The sequence below is a fragment of the Bombina bombina genome, chromosome 8, assembly GCF_027579735.1.
Source record: "Bombina bombina isolate aBomBom1 chromosome 8, aBomBom1.pri, whole genome shotgun sequence".
Classification (NCBI taxonomy): Eukaryota; Metazoa; Chordata; class Amphibia; order Anura; family Bombinatoridae; genus Bombina; species Bombina bombina.
Genome location: NC_069506.1, coordinates 278,905,919 through 278,925,800, shown reverse-complemented (window position 1 = coordinate 278,925,800; position 19,882 = coordinate 278,905,919). Strand labels below are relative to the sequence as shown.

The following is a 19,882-nucleotide window of genomic DNA, read 5'->3' as shown; positions in this document are numbered from 1 at the left end:
TGGACTTAAAGGATGCGTACCTACGTATTCCTATCCACAAGGAACATTTTCGGTTCCTAAGGTTCGCCTTTCTGGACAAGCATTACCAGTTTGTGGCACTTCCATTCGGATTAGCCACTGCTCCAAGGATTTTCACAAGGGTACTAGGGTCCCTTCTAGCGGTGCTAAGACCAAGGGGCATTGCAGTAGTACCTTACTTGGACGACATCCTGATTCAAGTGTCGTCTCTGTCAAAAGCAAGGGCTCATACGGACATTGTCCTAGCCTTTCTCAGATCTCACAGGTGGAAAGTGAACATAGAAAAAAGTTCTCTGTCCCCGTCAACAAGAGTTCCCTTCTTGAGAACAATAATAGTTTCCTTAGAAATGAAGGTTTTTCTGACAGAGGCCAGAAAATCAAAACTTCTAAGCTCTTGTCAGGTACTTCATTCTGTTCTTCTTCCTTCCATAGCATGGAAGTAATAGGTTTGATGGTTGCGGCAATGGACATAGTTCCTTTTGCACGAATTCATCTAAGACCATTACACCTGTGCATGCTCAGACAGTGGAATGGGGATTATACAGACTTGTCTCCGACGATACAAGTAGATCAAATAACCAGAGATTCACTCCGTTGGTGGCTGACCCTGGACAACCTGTCACAGGGAATGAGCTTCCGCAGACCAGAGTAGGTCACTGTCACGACCGACGCCAGTCTGGTGGGCTGGGGCGCGGTCAGGGTCTATGGTTTCGGGAAGACTCTCTTCTCCCGATAAACATAATGGAACTGAGAGCGATATTCAATGCTCTCAAGGCTTGGCCTCGACTAGCAAAGGCCAAATTCATAAGGTTTCAATCAGACATCATGACGACTGTTACATATATCAACCATCAGGGGGTAACAAGGAGTTCCCTGGCGATGGAGGAGCATCCGGGGGAGTGGGAACTCCATCTGGAAATCTTTGCCCAAATAACTCAATTATGGGGCATTCCAGACATGGTTCTGATGGCCTCTCGTCAGAACTTCATGGTCCCTTGTTAAGGGTCCAAATCCAGGGATCCCAAGGCGACTCTATTGGATACAATAGTAGCACCTTGGATCTTCAACCTAGCTTATGTATTCCCACCGTTTCCTCTCATTCCCAGGCTGGTAGCCAGGATCAATCTGGAGAGGGCTTCGGTGATCTTGATAGTTCCTGTGTGGCCACGCAGGACTTGGTATGCAGACCTGGTGAATGTGTCATCGGCTCCACCATGGAAGCTACCTTTGAGACAGGACCTTCTTATTCAGGGTCCATTCGAACATCCGAATCTGGTTTTCCTCCAACTGACTGCTTGGAGTTTGAACGCTTGATTTTATCAAAGCGTGGGTTTTCAGATTCTGTAATAGATACTCTTATTCAGGCTAGAAAGCCTGTAACTAGAAAAATTTACCATAATATATGGAAAAAATATATCTGTTGGTGTGAATCTAAAGGATTCCCATGGAACAAGATAAAAATTCCTAAGATTCTTTCCTTTCTACAAGAAGGTTTGGAGAAAGGATTTTCTGCGAGTTCTCTGAAGGGACAGATCTCTGCTTTATCTGTTTTACTTCACAAAAGGCTGGCAGCTGTGCCAGACGTTTAAGCGTTTGTTCAGGCTCTGGTTAGAATCAAGCCTGTTTACAGACCTTTGACTCTTCCCTGGAGTCTTAATCTAGTTCTTTCAGTTCTTCAAGGGGTTCCGTTTGAACCCTTACATTCCGTAGATATTAAGTTATTATCTTGGAAAGTTTTGTTTTAGGTTGCAATTTCTTCCGCTAGAAGAGTTTCTGAGTTATCTGCTCTGCAGTGTTCTCCGCCCTATCTGGTCCATGCAGATAAGGTGGTTTTACGTACTGAGCCTGGTTTTCTTCCGAAGGTTGTTTCCAACAAAAATATTAACCAGGAGATAGTTGTACCTTCTTTGTGTCCGAATCCAGTTTCATAGAAGGAACGTTTGTTACACAATTTGGACGTTGTCAGTGCTCTAAATTTCTATTTAGAGGCTACTGAAGATTTTAGACAAACATCTTCTTTGTTTGTTGTTTATTCTGGTTAAAGGAGAGGTAAAAAAGCAACTTCTACCTCTCTTTCCTTTTGGTTTAAAAGCATCATCAGATTGGCTTTTGAGACTGCCGGACGGCAGCCTCCTGAAAGTATCACAGCTCACTCCACTAGGGCTGTGGCTTCCACATGGGCCTTCAAGAATGAGGTTCCTGTTGACCAAATTTTTTAAATTATATACTTTTGCTTCTTCGGAGGCTATTTTTGGGAGAAAGGTTTTGCAAGCCGTGGTGCCTTCCGTTTGGGTGACCTGATTTGCTCCCTCCCTTCATCCGTGTCCTAAAGCTTTGGTATTGGTTCCCACAAGTAAGGATGACGCCGTGGACCGGACACACCTATGTTGGAGAAAACAGAATTTATGCTTACCTGATAAATTACTTTCTCCAACGGTGTGTCCGGTCCACGGCCCGCCCTGGTTTTTTAATCAGGTCTGATGAATTATTTTCTCTAACTACAGTCACCACGTTACCATATGGTTTCTCCTATATATATTTCCTCCTGTCCGTCGGTCGAATGACTGGGGTAGGCGGAGCCTAGGAGTGACTATATGGCCAGCTTTGCTGGGCTCTTTGCCATTTCCTGTTGGGGAGGAGAATATCCCACAAGTAAGGATGACGCCGTGGACCGGACACACCGTTGGAGAAAGTAATTTATCAGGTAAGCATAAATTCTGTTTTCCACTGAAATTAGTATGTTTTGTTGGATATCTTAATTGAAATAGTGGAAATCTGTATAAGGATTTTTTAATAGACTGGAAATTGGGTGCATAAACGAAGGGGAGACTATATGGTCAGTATACCTGATACAAATTCTGGCCAAAATTTGGATCAGGTATACTGATCATATAGTCTCCCCTTAGTTTAATTCACCCAATTTCCAGCCTATTAAAAATCATTATACAGATTTCCACTATTTGAATTAAGATATCCAACAAAACATACTAATTTCAGTGGAAATACTACTTATGAGAATATGGGGGCAAGGGGGTTGCATTAATGTTATTATTATATGAAATCTTCCATATAGTGGATTCATATACCTACTATTATGATAATGACATCCATGCCAGCATCATTATTATTTAGATTCTCAAGCATTAATAAACTTCTCTATTTTACAGGCGTACTTATTACATATTGTGTGCACTGTTATAAGCATTTACGTTTAAGTCTAGCGGCGGACTCTTTATTTTAGAAACGTCTGGTACCCAATATATGTGTGGTAGAACTATCTAGTAACCTATAAGGTTATGACTATGGATTAATATCTACATCCTAGGTCATTTATATTATACATGCTAATTGACTACCTAACATTTCAATAAGGTACCAGTGGAGTGTGTATCCTAATACTTTGGTCCTTTATTTCCCCCTTCTCATCTTACAAAACGTCTTTTAAGTCTAAAATACATTGTGATTTTAATATATCTGTGTCCATTATTTTAAATTTACTTTAATAAAAGTTAATTTCTTTCTAATGACACGATGAGTCCACGGATCATAATTAATTACTGTTGGGAATATCACTCCTGCCCAGTAGGAGGCGGCAAAAGAGCATTACAGCAAAGCTGTTAAATATCACCTCCCTTCTATCCCACCCCAGTCATTCTCTTTGCCTACGTTAGAGCAAAGAAGCGGTAAAGTTAGAATGTACACCAGGGTTTTCAATGGCTACCTGCAGTGTTAACGTCACTAGTGCGGCAGCATACTGGTTTGATGTGTTGTCTGTTTCTATCGGACAGACACTCCCCTCAAATAAATCCAGGATTGGATAAGGGCCTTAAAGTTAACCAACTTCTTTATTACAGATGCTTCCCTTCAGGTTATTAAGCTGGGAGCTAAGATTTCAGGTTTCATATATTGGCCCGCAGAGCGTTATGGTTAAAATCCTGGTCTACGGATGTCTCATCTAAGTCTAAACTGTTGGCGATTCCTTACAAGGGAAAGACCTTGTTCGGACCTGGTTTGACAGAGATAACTCTGATATTATGGGAGGTAAGGGATATTCCCTCCCTCAGGATAAGAGAAATAAAAAGAACGTCAGAGTAATTTTCGTTCCTTTCGAATTTTCAAGGAAAATCCTTCCACTCCCTTTTCCAAGCGTAAGCAATCCAAACAGCCTGCTGTTGAATCAAAGACAGCATGAAGAGCCTGCCTCCAATCTGGACCCGGATCTTGTGGGGGGCAGGCTTTCCTTCTTCGTTCAAGCTTGGTTTCGAAATACAAACTGGAGTTTAAGATTTTTTCCTACCAGGGGAAGGTTCTGACTTCAAGATTTTCTGCAGACCAGACAAAAAAAAGAGGCGTTCTTACACTTGTACGGAACCTCTCCAACTTGGGAGTGATAGTTTCTGTTCCAAAGCAGGAACGAGGTCTGGGATTCTTTTCCAATCTGTTCGTGGTTCCCAAGAAGGAGGGAACCATCAGACCAATTTCTCTAGTAAGGTGTATCCAGTCCACTGATCATCCATTACTTATGGGATATTCTCATTCCCAACAGGAAGTTGCAAGAGGACCCACAGCAAAGCTGTTATATAGCTCCTCCCCTTCCTACCATATCCAGTCATTCTTTTGCAACTCTCAACGCGCATGGAGGTAGTAAGAGGAAAGTGGTGAAAAATAGTTAGTTTATTTTCTTCAATCAAAAGTTTGTTATTTTAAATAGTACCGGAGTTGTGCTATTGTTTCTCAGGCAGAGATAGAAGAAGAATCTGCCTGAGTTTTCTATGATCTTAGCAGGTTGTAACTAAGATCCATTGCTGTTCTCACACATGTCTGAGGGGTGAGGTAACTTCAGAGGGAGAATGGCGTGCAGTTTATTCTGCTATCAGGTATGTGCAGTTATGATTTTTTCTAGGATTGGAAATGCTAGAAAATGCTGCTGATTCCTGATAAATGTAAGTTAAGCCTGAATACAGTGATTTAATAACGACTAGTATCATGCTTACTCTCAGGGGTATTACCCTTATAGATATGCTATATAAAACGTTTGCTGGCATGTTTAATCGTTTTTTATATATGCTTGGTGATAAAACTTTATGGGGCCTAATTTTTTCCACATGGCTGGCTTTATTTTTGCCTAGAAACAGTTTCCTGAGGCTTTCCACTGTTGTAATATGAGTTAGAGGGGCCTATCTTAGCACTTTATTGCGCAGTTAAAATTACAGACTGAGGCATCCAGTTTTCCTTAGGAGTCCCCTGAATGCTACAGGACATCTCTAAAGAGCCTAAAATCGTTTATTGGGGAAGGTAGGAGCCACAGTAAAGCTGTGGCACTTTGCTGGGACTGTTGAAAAACGTCTATGTCGTTTTTTTGATCCGTTTTTTGAACTAAGGGGTTAATCATCCATTTGCAAGTGGGTGCAATGCTCTGTTAGCCTAATACATACACTGTAAAAATTTCGTTTGTGTAACTGCCTTTTTTCACTGTTTTTCAAATTTTGACAAAATTTGTTTCTCTTAAAGGCACAGTACCGTTTATTTATATTGCTTGTTAACTTGAATTAAAGTGTTTTCCAAGCTTGCTAGTCTCATTGCTAGTCTGTATAAACATGTCTGACATAGAGGAAACTCCTTGTTCATTATGTTTAAAAGCCATGGTGGAACCCCCTCTGAGAATGTGTACCAAATGTACTGATTTCACTTTAAGCAATAAAGATCATATTATGTCTTTGCAAAATTTATCACCAGAGGATTCTGATGAAGGGGAAGTTATGCTGACTAACTCTCCCCACGTGTCAGATCCTTTGACTCCCGCTCAAGGGACTCACGCTCAAATGGCGCCAAGTACATCAAGGGCACCTATAGCGTTTATAGTTAAATTGACCAGGAGCGCTAAAAAAGCTAAAAGTTATAGCCTAATAATAATAAAGTGCCAATTGTAAGTGCTAAAAATTATGTGCAAAAATTATTATATAAAGTGCAAAAATTCAAAAATGTAAAAATTCAAAAATATAAAAGATGTTCAGCCAGGTATATATATCTTGATATATGCCTAAGTGATATATAAATAATCCTGATACGTCTGAAAAAGACTTTCATAAAGTGCACAAGTGTAGGAGATGAACCAAACAGGTATATATATATTAGTATATGCCTATATAGAATACTGATGCATCTAAAAATATTTTTCCTAAAGTGCAAGAGTGTAGAAATGGTCCTCTGACCAAAATGTGTATAGAAACCAGAACGGTAATTACAAAAATAATTCTCTAAAATAGTGCAAGTGTAGAATATACATAAAGATTTATAAGTATATGGCTAAATATGCAAACATTCTATGCAATAAAAACGGTTTGGAAAAAGCCCTGTATAGGGAGAAACGCGTTGATGTTATGTACTGTTGTTGCTGAATTCGCTTTTGAAGCTGTGGACCTATTCCTGTCATACTAATACCCTGACAGATGAACATTTACAAACCTATTGGAACTTGCGCCTATTCTATATAGGCATATACTAATATATATATACCTGTTTGGTTCATCTCCTACACTTGTGCACTTTATGAAAGTCTTTTTCAGACGTATCAGGATTATTTATATATCACTTAGGCATATATCAAGATATATATACCTGGCTGAACATCTTTTACATTTTTGAATTTTTACATTTTTGAATTTTTGCACTTTATATAATAATTTTTGCACATAATTTTTAGCACTTACACTTGGCACTTTATTATTATTAGGCTATCACTTTTAGCTTTTTTAGCGCTCCTGGTCAATTTAACTATTTATGCTGATTTTTTACACCTTTGAGAGGGACCCTTAGGTGACGCAGGAGTTTAGTGATTACACTCTGCGCTTATTAGTCTCTTTTATATCTGACACCTATAGCGTTTACTTTACAAGACATGGCGGCAGTCATGGATAATTCCCTGTCAGCGGTATTAGCCAGACTACCTGAACTTAGAGGTAAGCGAGATAGCTCTGGAGTTAGACGAAATGCAGAGCATATTGACGCTTTAAGATCCATGTCTGATACTGCCTCACAATATGCTGAAGCTGAAGAAGGAGAACTTCAGTCTGTGGGTGATGTTTCTGACTCAAGCAGAGTACCTGATTCTGATGTTTCTACATTTAAATTTAAGCTTGAACACCTCCGCGTGTTACTAAAGGAGGTTTTAGCTGCTCTGAATGACTGTGACACAATTGCAGTGCCAGAGAAATTGTGTAGACTGGATAAATACTTTGCAGTGCCAGTGTGTACTGATGTTTTTCCAATACCTAAAGGGTTTACAGAAATTATTACTAAGGAATGGGATAGGCCAGGTGTGCCGTTCTCTCCACCTCCTATTTTTAGAAAAATGTTTCCTATAGACGCCACCACACGGGACTTACAAGAGCAAAATTATGCATATAGGATCCAAAAACCAAAAGGCGAATTATAGTCTCAATGGTACATTACTGACTGCAACTTAAGAAGAACGGGACTTGGGAATTATTACTTCAGATGATATCAAATTTGGTAGACAATACAGCAGCCAGTATTGCCAGTAAAATATTTGGTTGCATTGTGAGAGGTATTAGTAGCAGAAATAACAAGGTTCTTATGCCACTTTACAGATCATTAGTTAGGCCTCATCTGGAATACTGTGTACAGTTCTGGACATCATATCTTCAGAAAGATATAAATAAAATAGACACTGTCCAAAGGAGGGCTACTAAAATGGTACATGGTCTAAAATATAAAACTTATAAAAAAGACTCCATGACCTAAATATCTATAGTTTAGATGAGAGAAGGGAAAGAGTTGACATGATAGAAACATTCAAATATATGAAGGGACTTTATAAAGTGGAAGCTGAAAGCATTTTCCACAAAAAAAAGCAAATGCCAAAACAAGGGGTCACAATCTTAAGTTAGAGGTTAGCAAATTCAGGAGAAATGTGAGGAAGCATTTTTTTTTACAGAGAGGGTGGTGGATTCATGGAACAAACCTCCAATTTAGGTGGTAAACACAGGGAAAGTAAAGGAAATAAAAAATGCCCAGGACATGCATAAGGCTATCCTAATTAATAAGTAACATGTAATATGGGTAGAGTTGATGGGACATGCATACGAATATCCAAAGAAAAAAGTAGCATGTAATATGGGTAGGGACATGCATAAGACTATTCTAAGAAAACAGTAACATGTAATATGGGTAGAGTTGATGGGACATCCATAAGGCTATCCTAAGTAATGTTACATGTAATGTGTAGACTTGATTGGACATGCATAAGGCTATCCTAAGAAAACAGTAACATGTAATATGGGTAGACTTGATTGGACATGCATAAGGTTATATTAAGAAATATATAACATGTAATATGTGTAGACTTGATAGGACATACATAAGACTATCCTAAGGAAATAGTAACATGTAATATGTGTAGACTTGATGGGACATGCATAAGGTTATCCTACGTAATAAGTAACATGTAATATGGATAGAGTTGATGGGACATGCATAAGGCTATCCTAAGGAAACAGTAACATGTAATATGGGTAGACTTGATAGGACATGCATAAGACTATCCTATGGAAACAGTAACATGTAATATGTGTAGACTTGATGGGACATGCATAAGGCTATCATAAGAAAAAAGTAGCATGTAATAAGGGTAGACTTAATGGACCTTTTTGGTTCTTATCTACCGTCAAATTCTATGTTTCTATGTTATACACCCCATATATGTAAATAGCAGTAAATGTATTCCCTGGATAAAGAACCCAACAAATGAGACTATTCCAATCAGTGACAAGAGTGTCCTCACGTTTCATGGTTTTGAAGCCATTTCAGTCCATTAAAAAAACTTGCTTTTTGTGTTCTGATACATTGCACTGAGATATGTGATATTCCAATCCCGCAAAAACTTTTCAAGTAACCTTTCTTGCGATTTTTAAAAGGTCTATTATAAAATTGCACAAAATTATATGAAATGATTTATTATGCGTAAGTCATGGATTGATTTTATTGGTTAAGTGGGGGGAAAAATGCAATGGTATTAGCTGTCTTGTTTGCCTTTCACCTTGGCTTTTTTTCTTTTGAACAAGTAAATGAAAAAAGTGTGAACAAGAGAGCACCAAACTACTCCAACCCTATAGTCCCTAGCATATAGGGAAAAAAGGATAATGTCAAAGAACAAAATGTATGGAGAAGCGCTAAAAAGCTGAAGGTGCGGCAGTAAATCACAAAGATAGATATATAACTGGCTATGCCAAAAGATTTAATCAACAATTAGATAGAATACATAAATGTAAAGATATTAAAAATCGGACGTCTCTGATATAATAAAAAAAAACCCACAAAAAATAAAAACATAAAATTAGGATTAAATGCTGTTGCCACTACAGTGAATTCAGTCTCTGAAATGCTGTGGTGATTGGTAATACAGGGGCCCCTCGAACTTAAAGAAAGTCTCACCAAGTAAGATCACTATCAAGGTAGGATTAATACGTATTACCTTCTTCCCATAGATGGTCTAAAATTCGACTGGTTTGTCCGATAACACCTCCGTGAGGCGCGTATGTGTCTCGGGACGTCACCGACCAGGGGCGTTGTTTCCAAGTTGAGATCCTATTGGTCAGGATCGCTGAACATGAAGTATAGCGGCCGCTATAATGCAGATTAGCAGAATTAAAAGGATCCCTGCTCTCAGTGCAAATAAGCATGCAGGATTAGACTTGTAACTCCGTAGGAACTTGTAGCTAATTATCAGTTCCAAAATTCTTCTTGTGGTCCTCGGGCTCTATGTATTCAATATCGGAACAGGCTTGGCTTGAAACCGTGTCCTTCTCAGCACAGTCTTAATGCTCTTGTATGGATAGCAAAAGCACAGGATAGCTTGACTTGAAACCGTGTCCTTCTCAGCACAGTCTTGAAGCTCTTGTATGGTTAGCATAAAGCACAGGATAGCTGTGGCTTATCATCTATCCTGTGCTTTATGCTAACTTGCTTATTTGCACTAAGAGCGGGGATCCTTTTAATTCTGCTAATCTGCATTATAGCGGCCGCTATACTTCATGTTCGGCGATCCTGACCAATAGGATCTCAACTTGGAAACAACGCCCCTGGTCGGTGACGTCACGAGACACATACGCGCCTCACGGAGGTGTTATCGGACAAACCAGTCAAATTTTAGACCATCTATGGGAAGAAGGTAATACGTATTTATCCTACCTTGATAGTGATCTTACTTGGTGAGACTTTCTTTAAGTTCGAGGGGCCCCTGTATTACCAATCACCACAGCATTTCAGAGACTGAATTCATTGTAGTGGCAATAGCATTTAATCCTAATTTTATGTTTTTATTTTTTTGTGGTTTTTTTTTATTATATCGGAGACGTCGGATTTTTAATATCTTTACATTTATGTATTCTATCTAATTGTTGATTAAATCTTTTGGCATAGCCAGTTATATATCTATCTTTGTGATTTACTGCCGCACCTTCAGCTTTTTAGCGCTTCTCCATACATTTTGTTCTTTGACATTATCCTTTTTTTCTTTTGCTTTCATAAAGATCTGCAAAAACCCTGCAATACACCTTTTTCTTACAGATTTTCCTCTTATACCATAAGGTTTTACTAGTTCAGTGTATTAAGTTAGATTTGAAAATGAAACTAAAATTCACCTGAGCTGCATGCAATGCTTTCAATACGTGAATTATGATTGATTGTTGTACCGTAACACTTTAGAGGTTTTCTGGCCATTGAACTCTCTTTCCCTCCAGACAGAGAAGTTTCCAGATGGTTTCTGGTTGGGGGAGCAATTAGTGTGCTGGCAGGAAGGCACCACCCCTTGGCATATCTTCCCAGTTATCTCCTTGTATCTGATGGGTGAAGCCACAAACCAGTCTTTCCGGGTCACCATCCTCCCACAGGTGAGTACTTGTCACTAATATACACAAGTGTAGTGTCCACCCCATGAAGTGCCAGTGGGCACAGTTTATACTGTTCTGCTGTTTTCACCCTTTGTTCCTTCTCTTTCCTTGTCCCTACTGTTCAAAATACAAGAATATGTGGAATCCTGTCTCGTTTTCCCTTGATCCCTGTGTCTGCCTCTCTGCCTTCTTCTCTCTTAAGTAGAATCCCAATCTCATCTTCCTCAATTTCCAACCCTTAATATCTATTTCTCCCTCTCTTGGTTCCCGGCTCTCCCCTCATACACCAAGAGCCCCCTATATTGACTGGTTTGCTCCTTGCCCCATCTGACGCAATTCCTCCACTGAGATGATCTCTCTGTCACTTTAGCAATACCTACGCCCTGTGGAGGACATCACTACATCACAGGATGACTGCTATAAATTTGCTATATCACAGTCATCCACAGGAACTGTCATGGGAGCGGTGATCATGGAAGGGTTCTATGTAGTGTTTGACCGAGCACACAAACGTATTGGATTTGCTGTCAGCACTTGTCATGGTGAGAGCCACAACGGGGTCTTCTATTTAGTGTTCCCTTGGGGTCACAGTTGACATGAGCTGTAATGTACTTGCTCCCCCATGCATGCAAACACATATTAAACTGGCAATACCTCAATATCCTGTGCTCATGGTAACATCTGCATATTCCATTACCTTAATTAGATGAACAATACTGGAAGATTGGCTCCCAGGGTGAAGAGGGAAGCAAGATGTGTGCATGGGAGAAACAGGATATATGTGAGTGTGCGGTTGTGTGTGTGTGTGTGTGTGTGTGAAAGTAGGATGCTTTGTTGTGTGTATCTGGGGGGCAGGATGTTTTAGGTTGCTTGTGTGTTAGAAAAACAGATGTTTTGGTGTAAGTATTTGGGGGGGATGTGTGTGTGTGTGTGTATGTGGGGAAACAAGATGTTTCAATGTAAGTGTGTGTGAGGGGGTAGGATGTTTCAGTGTGTGTGTGAGGTAGGATGTTTGAGTGTGTGTGTGGGGGGTAGGATGTTTCAGTGTGTGTGGGGGTAGGATGTTTCAGTGTGTGTGGGGGGGGTAGGATGTTTCAGTGTGTGTGGGGGGGTAGGATGTTTCAGTGTGTGGGGGGGTAGGATGTTTCAGTGTGTGGGGGGTAGGATGTTTCAGTGTGTGTGGGGGGGATGTTTGTGTGTGTGGGGGGGTAGGATGTTTGTGTGTGTGGGGGGGTAGGATGTTTGTGTGTGGGGGGGGGGTAGGATGTTTGTGTGTGTGGGGGGGTAGGATGTTTGTGTGTGGGGGGGGGTAGGATGTTTGTGTGTGGGGGGGGTAGGATGTTTGTGTGTGGGGGGGGTAGGATGTTTGTGTGTGTGTGGGGGGTAGGATGTTTGTGTGTGTGGGGGGGTAGGACGTTTGTGTGTGGGGGGGGTAGGACGTTTGTGTGTGGGGGGTAGGATGTTTCAGTGTGTGTGGGGAGGTAGGATGTTTGTGTTGGGAGGTAGGATGTTTCAGTGTGTGTGGGGAGATGGGATGTTTTAGTGTGTGGGGGAAGCAGGATGTTTCTTTTATGAGATGGTAAGAGTCGACAAGTCATCAAGTATAGGAATATTCCCCCTCCTGACCAATAGGAGGCAAAAGACATTGCAACACACCAGAGCTTTAAATACCTCCCACTTCCCATGATCCCCAGTTAGAAATCAAGGGGTGTTACTTTTGATGCCTGCCTAAAAGCCTTAAGTCATAAGGCAAATTTGGTTGTGGGAAAACGCCCCCTAAGCGCATTACTACTTATTCCACTAGAGCAGTTGCCACTTCTTGGGCTTTTCGTAATGAGGCTTTTATTGATCAGCTTTGCAAGGCACAGCTACTTGGTCTTCTTTGCACACTTTTTTTTAAGTTTTTTAACTTTGATGTGTATAGATTTCCACATGTGATGACTTATGGACTCTCACCATCTGATGAAAGCAAACATAATGTATGCTTACCTAATATATTTATTTAATTTCTTTCAAGATGGTGAGAGCCCACAAGCCCTGAACTTTCTTTTTGTTCAGGTGGTGGCAGTATTTGTTTTTGACTTTTTTTGCCCCACTTTATCTTTCCTGCTTTTCTGTTTTCCTCATCTACTTGTATATATGTGTGTGTATATATATATATATACAGGTAGCCCTCAGTTTACGCCGGGGTTAGGTTCCAGAAGGAATGGTTATAAATTGAAACCGTTGTAAATTGAAACCCAGTTTATAATGTAAGTCAATGGGAAGTGAGGGAGATAGGTTCCAGGCCCCTCTCAAAATTGTCATAAGTAATACCTAATACATTATTTTTAAAGCTTTGAAATGAAGACTTTAAATGCTAAACAGCATTATAAACCTAATTAAATAATCACACAACACAGAATATATAATTAAACTAAGTTAAATGAACAAAAACATTTGCTAAACAGCATTATAAACCTAATAAAATAATCACACAACACAGACTTCACTTGCATTTTTCTGCAAACAGTTTTTTTCTATGCATTCCAATCTGGACTGATTTATAGACAAGAAGATCTTGTTCCTTTGAAATATGCTCAATAGCTCAGGTCTGGTTAAACTGATTAATTTCAGCTTGCTTGGCTTTGCTGCAACACAAGCGGACAGCTTCACCTACTGGCTATTTTAATAAATGCACTGCTTTTCAATAGCAGTCACATGACTGGAAAAAAAGGTTGTTATTCTGAAACGGTGTAAATTGAACCGTTGTAAAACGAGGGCCGCCTGTATATATATATATATATATATATATATATATATATATACACAGTCGTATGCAAAAGTTTAGGCACCCCTGACAATTTCCATGATTTGTATTTATAAATAATTGGGTGTTTGGATCAGCAATTTTATTTTGATCTATCAAATAACTGAAGGACACAGTAATATTTCAGTAGTGAAATTAGGTTTATTTGATTAACAGAAAATGTGCAATATGCATCAAAACAAAATTAGACAGGTGCATAAATTTGGGCACCCTTGTCATTTTGTTGATTTGAATACCTGTAACTACCTAGCACTGATTAATTGGAACACACAATTAGTTTGGTGAGCCCATTATGCCTTGAAATTCATAGACAGGTGCATCCAATCATGAGAAAGGGTATTTAAGGTGGCCAACTGCAAGCTGATTGCAAGTTGTTGTTCTCTTTGACTCTCCTCTGAAGAGTGGCAACATGGGAGCCTCAAAACAACCCTCAAATGACCTGAAAACAAAGATTGTTCAACATTATGGTTTAGGGGGAGGGTACAAAAAGCTATTGCTGAGATTTAAGCTGTCAGTGTCTACTGTGAGGAACATAGTGAGGAAATGGAAGACCACAGGCACAGTTCTTGTTAAGGTCAGAAGTAAAATATCGGAAAGGCAAAGGCTGGCGAGAATGGTCAAAAACAGCCCACAGACCACCTCCAAAGACCTACATCTTGGTGGTCACTGTGCATCGTTCAACAATTCAGCGTATGAGAGAGTGATGCGGAAGAAGCCTTTTCTGCACACACGCCACAAACAGAGTCGCTTGAGGTATGCAAATGCACATTTGGACAAGCCAGCTTCATTTTGGAAGAAGGTGCTGTTGACTAATGAAACAAAGATTGAGTTATTTGGTCATAACAAGGGGCGCTATGCATGGTGGCAAAATAACACAGCGTTCCAAGACAAACACTTGCTAGCCACAGTAAAATTTGGTGGATGTTCCATCATGCTGTGGGGCCAGTGCCGGTACTGGCAATCTTTTTAAAGTTGAGGGTCAAATGGATTCCACTCAATATCAGCAGATACTTGATAATAATGTTGAGGAATCAGTCATAAAGTTGAAGTTATGCCGAAACTGGATATTTCAACAAGACAAGACCCAAAACACTGCTCAAAATCTACTCTGGCATTTATCCAGAGGAACAAGTACAATGTTCTGCAATGGCCATCCTAGTCCCCAGACCTGAATATCATTGAAAATCTGTGGGGTGATTTGAAGCGGGATGTCCATGCTCGGCAATCATCAAACCTAACTGAACTGCAGATGTTTTGCAAGGAGGAATGGTCCAAAATACCTTCATCCAAAATCCAGACACTCATTACATGCTTTAGGAAGCATCTAGAGGCTGTTATTTCTGCTAAAGGAGACTCTACTTAATATTATTGCAATATTTCTGTTGGGGTGCACCTGTCTAATTCCGCTTTGATGCATATTGCACATTTTCTGTTAATCCAATAAACCTCAATTCACTACTGAAATATTACTGTGTCCTTCAGTTATTTGATAGATCAAAATGAAATTGCTTATCCAAACACCCAATTATTTATAAATGAAAATCATGGTTTTTGTCAGGGGTGTCTAAACTTTTGCATATGACTGTATATATATATATATATACCCGGTATATATATGTGTGTGTGTATATGTGTGTATATGTGTATGTATATATATATATATATATATGTAGGAGGAAACAAAGAACTCCTCAGCACTCCAAGGGACTCAGTAAGATAAAGTTCTTTATTTGTGCAGCTTAAAAACATATCCGTATACAGCAGCCCAATAAAAACACATATTAGCACAGGGAAACAGGGGGAACATCACCCTGCTCAGTATATATGTGTGTGTGTGTGTGTATATATATATATATATATATATATATATATATATATATATATAATGATCATTGGAAGTGGGGGAGGGATTTAAGGCTCTGAAATGTTTGCGTATATTTTGTCTCATCCTATTGGTCAGGAGTGGAATATTACCACATGTGATAACTCATGGGCTCTTACCATTATGAAAGAAATTAATTTATCAGGTAAGAATATATTTTTGGTGTGTGTGGGGAAGCAGTATGTGTGTGGGTGGGTGGTGGGCTGGATACATGTGCAGGGACAGATGTTAGAGTGAGTGGGGAGCAGGTAAGGGTATGTGGGGAACAGAGTCTGTTTGAGTGAGGAAAAGCAGGATGTTTTGGTGTGTGTGGGGGCAGGATGTTTTGTGTGTGGGTGGAATGAGTAGGATATGTGTATGGGGGAAAGATGTGTGTGTTGTGGGGGGCAGTATATTGGTGTGAGGGCAAAATGTGTGTGTTTTAGGGAGCAGGATTTGTGAACTTTTGGGGGGGGATATGATATGTGATTGGTTTGGACAGGTAGAACACATGGCCTGTGATGGAGGGGGGCTGTTGATATTTTGTGTTCTGTTTCTCTCAGAACGAGACGCGTTCCGCGCACCCTCTGTGGATGGTCCATTTTACGCTTCTGACCTAGAGGACTGTGGATATAACACCCCTCAGCTGGATGAATCAGCTCTCATGACCACAGCATACGTGATGGCAGGTGTATGCGCTCTCTTCATGCTCCCACTTTGCCTGATGTTGTTCCAGTGGCGATGTTCCCGCTGTCTCCAGCGAGCCAGGGGGGATTTTGCAGATGACATCTCTCTGCTCAAATAAAGACTTTCCCTGGCCATCCCAAGGCACCAGCAACAAAACTGGGCAAGCGGGGCCCAAACAATAGCTGTTGTATCGGACACCAAAACCCGCACCATAGGATGTAGTCTAGTGGTCAGTGGGGGTGACAGACAAGTGCCCTTTAATAAAAAAAAATAAAAAGCAAAAATGCATTTTCATGCACCGTATGTAGGACCTGGATCTTATGTGATCAAAGATATTGCAAACTCATGAAGCCATATTGAATATTAACAAAATGTGGAATTTCTCTGGCTGCTTATGTGTTGTGTTTAAATAATTCTTGAGGGGAAAGTAACAGTGGCAGAAAGGAAAAATGGACCACAGGCAGAGATAACAATGAAAAGTGACAGTGACCACAAGAGGAGGGAGGGGAGAATGGACAGTAACATAGGTAGGAGAGGAGACAATTATATGCAGGGAGAAGGACATAATAACATCAGTGAGGCAGGGGACAGTGACATGGCTGGGAGAGGGGACAGAGGGAAATAAGGGAGGGGAGAGTGACATGACTAGGAAAGGGGACAGAAGGAAATGAGGGAGGGGACAGTGACATGGCTGGGAGAGGGTACAGAGGGAAATAAGGGGACAGTGACATGGCTGGGAGAGGGTACAGAGGGAAATAAGGGGAGAGTGACATGGATGGGAAAGGGAACAAAAGGAAATGAGGGAGGGAAAGTGACATGGCTGGGAGCGGGGACAGAGGGAAATGAGGGAGGGGACAGTGGCATGCCTGGGAGAGGGGACCGAAGGAAACGAGGGAGGGGACAGTGACATGGCTAGTAGAGGGGACAGTGACATGACTGGGAAAGGGGGCAGAAGGAAGTGAGGGAGGGGGCAGTGACATGACTGAGAGAGAGGACAGATGGAAATGAGGGAGGGGACAGTGATATGGCTGGGAGCGGGGACAGAGAAAAATGAGGGAGGGGACAGTGACATGGCTGTGAGAGAGGGAAATGAGGGAAGGGACAGTGACATGGCTGGGAGCGGGGACAGAGGGAAATGAGGGAGGGGACAGTGGCATGGCTGGGAAAGGGCAGTGACATGGCTGTGAGAGGGGACAGAAGGAAATGAGGGACGGGACAATGACATGGCTGGGAAACAGAACAGTCTATGACATGAAAATTAGGATAAGGGACAGAGAGGGTACTATAGAGGAGCTGACAGTGCAGTGCCTGGAGGAGAGTGGCCCCAATAAAGCTCATTATGAGACCTGCCAGGCTCCTCATGGGAGATTTGTACTGAAGCTTTGTAAATGGAGTTCTCTAATTGAGACATACACTGTATAATATAGTAACAATACAGTATTCTGTAGCCTATATTTATTGTAAACTGCTTTATTTAATATTGATGCTGTGTATAATGGGGATCACCATGTCACTGAACAAGGAGTTCCTGGGTTGTGTTGTGGCTCCTAAGCATTTGTCATTAGCCATTTACCTCTTTAAGACTTGATTATCTGTACTTGGAAGTTTGTTGCAAACACATTTAAGTGTTGGATACAATCTTGTGTAGGAAATAAGAAGCAAATACAACTACAAAATAGAAATTCAATAATAACTTGAACTTTGCTGAACACAGTTTAGTTGGTATTTGTTCCTGGTGCCTCCATGTTAAATCTGACAAAACCATTTACTGCTGTATTCAGACGTGACCCTCAGGTTCTATAGTATCTAGAATTTGTTTTTATCCTTTCACTAGTATTAGAATATTATGTGCTGCAGAGCTGCTTTATAGTAACCGGCTGAAGTCTGCGCTATGTGAATAAATTAGTTTAGTAGAAAGTTAATTAATAAATCACTAATAGAACATCCAAAGTTCCAATCAATTCAAAAATATTAATACATGCTTAGTTTTCTTATCTCATCAAAACTTCATATCCCTCTGTGGTTCTCTGAAAAGTGAGACAGTTCCAATACAGAAAGCTTTAAGACAAGGAATCCTATTACTTCTTACTTACACCAGCCATTTCTCTCTCAGCATCTTGATTAGACCTTACGCTTGTATATCAGTCAACATAACCACTAGCTAGATATGGCATTGGTGTCTACCTACCGTGAAACAAGCCGCTGTAGTATTCTTCATGTAACAAACTATGGAAGCTCGGAGTAGACATAAAAAAACAACGCGTTTTGGCCAGTGCTGCCTTTCTCAAGCTCTCACAGAATGCATTCTCTCAGCCTATATGTGGTCCTTTTAAAAGTGATATCTATCCAATTATTGATTTAAACATGATCCTATATTATTCTTGATAATATTCATATAACTAATTGACTATATCAGAATCTAAATACTTTGTGAATGATTGCACATCATTTACATTCTAAAGTCTCTCCAATTAAAAAAATCATCCATTTAAAACATCCTTCCTTAAAAATGTTACCAAGGAAAGGAAAAGTTCATATTGCTAAACCACTCATTTATATCTAAGGGTGTTGTGTTACTATAACCCATAGCTATAAACAAGTAGTTTAGGAATATGAACTTTTCCTTTTTTTGGTAATATTTTCCTTGGTCAAGAATGGATTTCGGCTCTATAAAGTGTAATATATAATTGATAATGAATTTGAATAGATTGATGAATGGTTTATATAGCAATGAATCTTTAAGGGATGTTTTAAATTAATGATTTTTTTAATCCCTCTCATGGGGAGAGTTCTGCATCTTCACCTGTCAATTTAGTATTTTGTGATTCAGATAGAGCATGCAATTTTAATCAACTTTCTAATTTACTCCTATTATCAATTTTCTTTCGTTCTCTTGCTATCTTTATTTGAAAACAAAGGCAGCTAAGCTGTTTTTTTTTTGGTTTAGAACTCTGGACAGCACTTTTTATTGGGGGATGAATTTATCAACGAATCAGCAAGAACAACCCAGGTTGTTCACCAAAAATGGGCCGGCATCTAAACTTACATTCTTGCATTTCAAATAAAGATACCAAGAGAATGAAGAAAAATTGATAATAGGAGTAAATTAGAGAGTTTCTTAAATTTCATGCTCTATCTGAATCACAAAAGAAAAAAAAAAGGGTTCAGTGTCCCTTTAATGGGCTATTCTGTATGTCAGACTTTACAAGAGACTGGTTTAAATTAACTATATCCATACCATTTATAATAATGTGTTTTTGGGGCAGGTCTAACTCGATATAGGCTGCAGTGTCTGATCTCCCTACATTTCACTCAGAACACTGTGCCCCACAAACACCAATCACAGAGCACTGTGCCCCACATACACCAATCACAAAGCACTGTGCCCCACATACACCAATCACAGAGCACTGTGCCCCACATACACCATTCACAGAGCACTGTGCCCCACATAAACCAATCACACAACATACACATGGAATCCAGTGCAGGCAGGTAGAGTGCAGGCACAGGATCTCAGCTTCAAACAAAGACAGAGTACAGATGTGCAGGTGTAGAAGGCAGCGTACAGACATGCAGGTGTAGAAGGCAGGGTAC

The 19,882-nt window shown here is 40.2% G+C and overlaps 1 protein-coding gene across 1 annotated transcript in view; it reads left to right on the top strand.

Annotated features, from left to right (window-relative positions):
* BACE1 (beta-secretase 1) overlaps positions 1–16,674 on the top strand; it is a 274,120-nt gene extending 257,446 nt beyond the window's left edge. Inside the window, exons 7-9 of the mRNA XM_053691400.1 lie at positions 10,779–10,928; positions 11,299–11,470; positions 16,162–16,674. Of these exons, the coding sequence (XP_053547375.1) occupies positions 10,779–10,928; positions 11,299–11,470; positions 16,162–16,403 (564 nt within the window). The 3' untranslated portion in view covers positions 16,404–16,674. The remainder of the gene's footprint in view (positions 1–10,778; positions 10,929–11,298; positions 11,471–16,161) is intronic.
* Positions 16,675–19,882: the final 3,208 nt, after the last annotated feature.